Source organism: Etheostoma spectabile, chromosome 7, assembly GCF_008692095.1.
Source record: "Etheostoma spectabile isolate EspeVRDwgs_2016 chromosome 7, UIUC_Espe_1.0, whole genome shotgun sequence".
Classification (NCBI taxonomy): domain Eukaryota; kingdom Metazoa; phylum Chordata; class Actinopteri; order Perciformes; family Percidae; genus Etheostoma; species Etheostoma spectabile.
Genome location: NC_045739.1, coordinates 8382136 through 8388236, shown reverse-complemented (window position 1 = coordinate 8388236; position 6101 = coordinate 8382136). Strand labels below are relative to the sequence as shown.

General features: G+C 38.6%; 1 protein-coding gene across 3 annotated transcripts in view; it reads left to right on the top strand.

Moving 5' to 3' along the window:
* The window catches only part of cacna2d3a (calcium channel, voltage-dependent, alpha 2/delta subunit 3a), a 151105-nt gene that overhangs the window by 90398 nt on the left and 54606 nt on the right, over window positions 1-6101 (top strand). For all 3 annotated transcript variants that reach the window (XM_032521692.1, XM_032521691.1, XM_032521690.1), the window contains exons 7-9: window positions 1218-1429; window positions 3265-3339; window positions 6009-6098. In XM_032521692.1, the coding sequence (XP_032377583.1) occupies window positions 1218-1429; window positions 3265-3339; window positions 6009-6098 (377 nt within the window). The remainder of the gene's footprint in view (window positions 1-1217; window positions 1430-3264; window positions 3340-6008; window positions 6099-6101) is intronic.

Here is a 6101-nt window from a genome sequence, read left to right as displayed (position 1 = left end):
TATAGCAGCATAACTAAGGGATGGTTCAAGACTCACCTGCCCCAGCCCTAACTATAAGCTTTATCAAAGAGGAAAGTCTTAACCCTACTCTTAAATGTGGAGATGGTCTCTGTCTCCTGAACCCAAACCTGGTTCCACAGGAGAGGAGCTTGATAGCTGAACGCTTCCATTCTACTTTTGGAGACTCTAAGGACCACAAGTAACCCTGCATTCTGGGAGTGCAGTGCTCTGGTGGGGTAGTAAGGTACTATGAGCTCTTTAAGATAAGATGGTGCCTGACCATGAAGAGCTTTGTAGGTGAGAAGAAGGACTTTAAATTCTATTCTGGATTTTACAGGAAACCAATGCAGAGAAGCTAAAACAGGAGAGATGTGATCTTTTTTCCTGGTTCCTGTCAGAACACGTGCTGCAGCATTCTGGATCAACTGAACAGTCTTTATGGACTTTTTACATTTGTCTGAAGTTTTTGGTATCGGCCCTAACAGACAAAAAAAAACAGAATCTCTTTGTCTCTTCAGTTGTCTCTTTGTCTCTACAGTTTTACGCCTTCGTTTAAATCTCCCTACTTCTTCACCTTAGGCTGTGTTTGTTTTCTTCCAGTTTTGTTCTAGCTGCATGATAGAAAAATCATTAGCGATTTGCTAGGTGTAAATTCTCGAGAAAATAAGTTGCTCTATTCACATATGGGCTCAATTGGACATTACAGAGACTTTGTTCTACGTAACTGGCAGGGTAAAGTCCATTTAATATCCAGTCCAACTGATTTGGACGTTCACATTCTCACATAAGTCTCCTCCACATAATATCTAGATCATGTTTTGCATTACATGTGTGTGATTTGTTATTTAGTTTCTAGATATGGATGTTGCTGTTTAATTTGTTCTGTATAATTCGTCGATTGCTCTGAGCACTACTGTACATTCACCTCTATTGTACTGGGGTGTCAGCAAAAATCTCACATATCTACATGGCCAAATGCCACTAGAAGTGAGTGAGTAAAATTAGCAGACTTTAGTAGGGGAAGTCTTAAAAAGAAATGACTGTTTTAGAAAAATGACAGAAAAAACAATGTGGTTAGGCAAAAAGCCTTTAGGGCTCAAAGAATCAAGCCACCTTTTATCTCTTTCTGCCAAGGTAACAGTTTGTTTTATTACTCTAGCACTATTGCAGTTCATCATTTATCTTTTGAGTTGTGATGCTGACTCGGTTTCTTCAAGGTATCAAGTGGAAGCCGGATGAACACGGGGTCATAGCTTTTGACTGTCGGAACCGTAAGTGGTACATCCAGGCTGCTACCTCTCCAAAGGATGTGGTCATCCTGGTGGATGTCAGTGGCAGCATGAAAGGTCTCAGGCTCACCATTGCAAGGCAGACTGTCTCCTCCATACTGGACACTCTTGGGGACGATGACTTTTTTAACATCATCGCTGTAAGTCTGCGCAGATATGCACACAGCTGTGAGGGTGATACATACACTACTTAACCTCTACAATTTTTATAGATACACACACATACACATACACAACCACATCCTCTCCGCAGATCAGAGGAAATGCTGGAACAAATCAGCTTTCTATCCTGTCGCGCTCACAACCAATTAGTAGTCAGCTGAATGAAGATTTGAATTGCAAAAGAGACAGTTGTGATTGGATCCCGCCTCAGGCACCCAAACCATTGTTATCGCATCTCAGTCTGATGAAACAGTGTGTGTGTGTGTGTGTGTGTGTGTGTGTGTGTGTGTGTGTGTGTGTGTGTGTGGTGTTTGTGTGTTGCGTGCGCGCGCGTTTGTGACCATGCACTTGCAAGTGTGTCTGATGCTGAATTAAAACGTATCTAGTCACTTTGCCAGCCTCCATTCTCTTTCTCCAAAGAACAAAGTCTTCATTATCATTTGTTATCCTAATCATGTTATTTTGAAAATTATTCTTTTGAAAAATAAAGGAAAAGAGGATTTAGACAATCTGGCAGAAACACATTTTTCCCCTAACACTCTTTAAAAGGAAGTGTGATTTTGACTCATCTCTTCTTTCCTCTTTTTATTTGTGATTCATTAACTGTGTTACCTTCTACAGTGATGCTCATAAGTTTATGAACCCATGTTAAAGTTGACTAAAAAGAGGAATAAAAAAATCATCTTTTGGAAATGATGCTTAAGTTATCTTAATGCCTTAAAAAAATTAGGAAAAATCCAACCTTTAAGGTCACCAATTTTCTTTGTGAATGAATAATGTATCATAAATAAATAAATGTTCTTTATTAAAATACAGTTGTTCAGTTTGTAAAGTTGTTATGCGTTTTGTCTAAAATATCTGCAGTGAGTTTGTTTCAAATTGCAATGTATACATTAGGGGTGTCCAAAAAAATCAATTTGTATTTGAATCGCGATTAAAGCTCTACCGATTCAAAATCGATTAATACATTTGTTTGTAATTTCATTTAAAAAAATGTTTTTAGTGTATGTCTACTGCAATCCCATTATACATAGATACTTTATTGATTCACAAGAGGGAATTCAAGTTCCCAGAAGCTTACAGACCTCACACACAATTCAATTCAATTCAATTCAATTTTATTTATAGTATCAATTCATAACAAGAGTTATCTCAAGACACTATACAGATAGACCACACTCCAGAATTTACAAGGACCCAACAGTTCTAGTAGTCTCCTCCAGAGCAAGCAACAGTGCGACAGTGGCGAGGAAAAACTTCCTTTTAGGCAGAAACCTCGGTCAGACCCAAGCTCTTGGTAGGCGGTGTCTGACGGGCCGGTTGGGGTTAGAATGAAGAGTGGCAATAACAACACACAGCATACACATGCATCATAACAGGATATTACAATAAAATAAAAAACTAATTGAATTTGTTTTAATGAATTGAATTGTGAGCCAAAAAATGTGAATCGGATCGTGACATTTTCTGAATCGTACACCCCTAGTAGACACAGAACACACATAGACAGACACACAGATGCATATGCACATAGACAGAAAATTGCTGGCTGTGGAGGAACACATTTCCATTCCCTTTCTTGGACTTTGAAGTCTAATACATGCATTAAATGATGAGTATTATCACAGAATGGCAGGCACTGGGTACATTGTGTACGGTACTGTTCAGTGTGTGCATGTGTGTGTGCTTTTCATCAAGATGAGTGAAGTTTCTGTCATCTTCACATTTAGAATTTTTAAACATTTCTGTATATAAAGCACAATTAAAAGTGAGAAAAATGATTACTTTAATTATTCCTTTTGTATTCTTTTAGTACAATGAGGAATTGCATTATGTAGAGCCGTGCCTAAATGGAACTCTGGTCCAAGCAGATGTCACAAACAAAGATGTAAGTCTTTCTCTCCTTGTCTTCTGTTTTTTTTCCTGTTACAATCAGTTAGAAGTCATACATTATTTATTGTATATTACACACAATACAAATTAATTTGAAAATATTTAACTGACATAATAGTAAAGGTTTAAGACAGAATGCAATATAAGTATTGCACATCACACATGAATCTACATTGAGCGCGCGTGTATGTGTGTGTGTGTGTGTGTGTGAGCTGATCTCTGCTTAAGGCCACATTAGCCGCTACTAGCATGACACACCCAATTCTCTGACCGAATTGTGCATTGCGGGTACTGTAGGTTTTGAAAAGAAAGAAGAAGTACGTGTGGAATTAAAAACATACATATCTCTGTTTCTGCTGCATTTTTTAAAACTTTTTTTTCCGACAGTGTTAAAGCTTTGCAATTAAGGTTTGACTATTCCTGAGGCAGTGAGTTGCATAAATATTATGGGGACTGTTTGTCTAACTGTGTTGGCATGTATGTACAGTATACAGATTGAGCTCTGCATACAAGACATTTTCATTAAATGGCACATGAGAATCCTTGCAATTATTGTAGCATGACCCCCTTCTTCATCTCTGAATCTTCTGTATTGCCTCTAGTATTCTGTACTCAACTGGGTCATACATACCTGCTATGGCTATATTACCATGAGTAGTTGTTTGTCTAATTTGACCTGTCTGATTATTACTTACATGCGCAGTAGTTCCAGGCTAATATTTAAAGCCTTAAGGTAAACACTAATGATTTCCAGTATTATCTCTTTCTAACAGTTGTTGGGCTTAGACTCAGAGCAGTCCTCTAAAATGTGACTGAAGGTCTGCTGAGCAGTGTGCTCCAGTTATGTCATGGATACTCATTTAACAGATGACACATGTAGTAACTAACTAAAGTAGAACGAAAGTCAGAAATCCCAGAAATAATAAATGATTTATTTGCAGCTCAAACAGCATCAGCAATGTCTAGGTTAGAAAAGGCTAAAGCTGGTTAAAATATTTTAGACAGCCTCTTTTTGACTATATCAAGGTGACAGGTCCAAACTTCACTCAACCAACCAAATTAGCACAGTCCTAAAGCTGTGGAAGGCACTTTATTTTTGGTGTTGTTGGGCAAACATTCCATAATAATCTTTCAGCATATTACCATTCAAGTGGTCTGAGAGAAAACTAGACTTCTGCACCTCTTGGCTCTGTATTCAGATTTTAGAAAATCTACCTGGTACAGGTGACTTTGGTCAATCCCAGGTCAGTTCAGAGATCGAGCATTCATATTGGCTGTTCAGAGCATGCATTCATTGTCTGTGACACAAAGGGGAGAGTGAGAGCTGCAGCAAGAGGTCTCACTTGAATTCTGCTGTTTTTTTGCGTTTTTGGGTCCAACTAATTTTCTACCTCTCTTTTCCATGCATTGAGCAGAGTTGAACCATCCCCCATGTTGTGATAAATAACTTGCTCTAAAAATCAAAACTTTAGGCTATAGCAAATAGCATATCATAAACTGGCTGTAGCAAGGATTGATTAAAATGTGTTTGAACCATTAAAGTGTTTGATGTCCAGTGTACATTTTCTTTTTTGAAACCGACTTTCTGCATCTGCCACTTTAGTTCACTGCTGTGCCTTGGATTGAACATAGCCTAGTGTGCGAGACAAATTACTTTTAATCTTAACTTTCGCACACAGGGTACAGCCTTCTGTTGGAACCAATTAAGCTTTTTATTCACGTCAAAGAAAAGGTTGTGTCTTTTTGCCATACGGGGATGTTGTCAGGGACGCTAGAGGTTGTTTTTGTGCACATATTAATGTGTTTGTTGCTGAAGCTTACACCTGCGTGTGTGTGAATGTTTGCTTCCAAGTGAGCAGGCTCTAATATGGCCTTATTCTGATTGGGCTACATACTGTGCATTGAGAGACGTTCCTCCTCCAGTCAGGAAGGAACTGAATGGAGGAGATAAATATAAAGTGAGTGAAAGGAAAGGTGTAGTAAAATAACCTAGACCCTTAAATAATTATATATTGTATGTAATGCTTTGATTGCCATTGATCAAATAGAAGTGTGTGTGTGTGTGTATATGTGTGTGGCTGTGTGTGGCTGTGCCTGTGTGCTTGCGTCCGTGCATGTGTGCGTGTTTGTGCGCGCCATTTTCCTCCAGGCAAATAATGAGACATGCACATGGGGCCTGTTAGGCTGTTGACAACATTAAACTCATCATTACTGTAATTTCCAGAGAGATAATGCACCCTTTGTGGCACAAACACACCTATGAACAGACTCAGACACTTGCAAACAAAGTAGACTGACCGGTTGCCAGCTTAAAAGAGTGGAAGGAAAACAGGTGATTTTTGTTCCTACAGTCAGTATGTGACATTTCACTCCAACACAATTTCCGCAAAAAGAAAAAAAGGCTCATGTTTAAGACCCCAGACCATTGTTGCAATCTCTGTTCACACACAAAATGATGGTTTAGTGAAACATATTGTTTCTCTGTGTGTTACGAGCAAATCACATTAAGTTTTTATTAAAGTGTTTTTACCGTTGTTATCCCAAATTTGTCTCTCTTTTTTTTCTCTCTCCTCTAATTCCTTCGCCGTCTATGTTTTTTCACTCTTGTTTGGTCTTCTTGTCTCCGTAATCGAAATGTTTTCTTCCCAAACGTTATTTTTTCAGCATTTCCGGGAGCACCTCAACAAGCTGTTTGCTCAAGGCATTGGTATGTTAGACATAGCTCTGACTGAGGCCTTCAATCTTCTTGGTGACGTA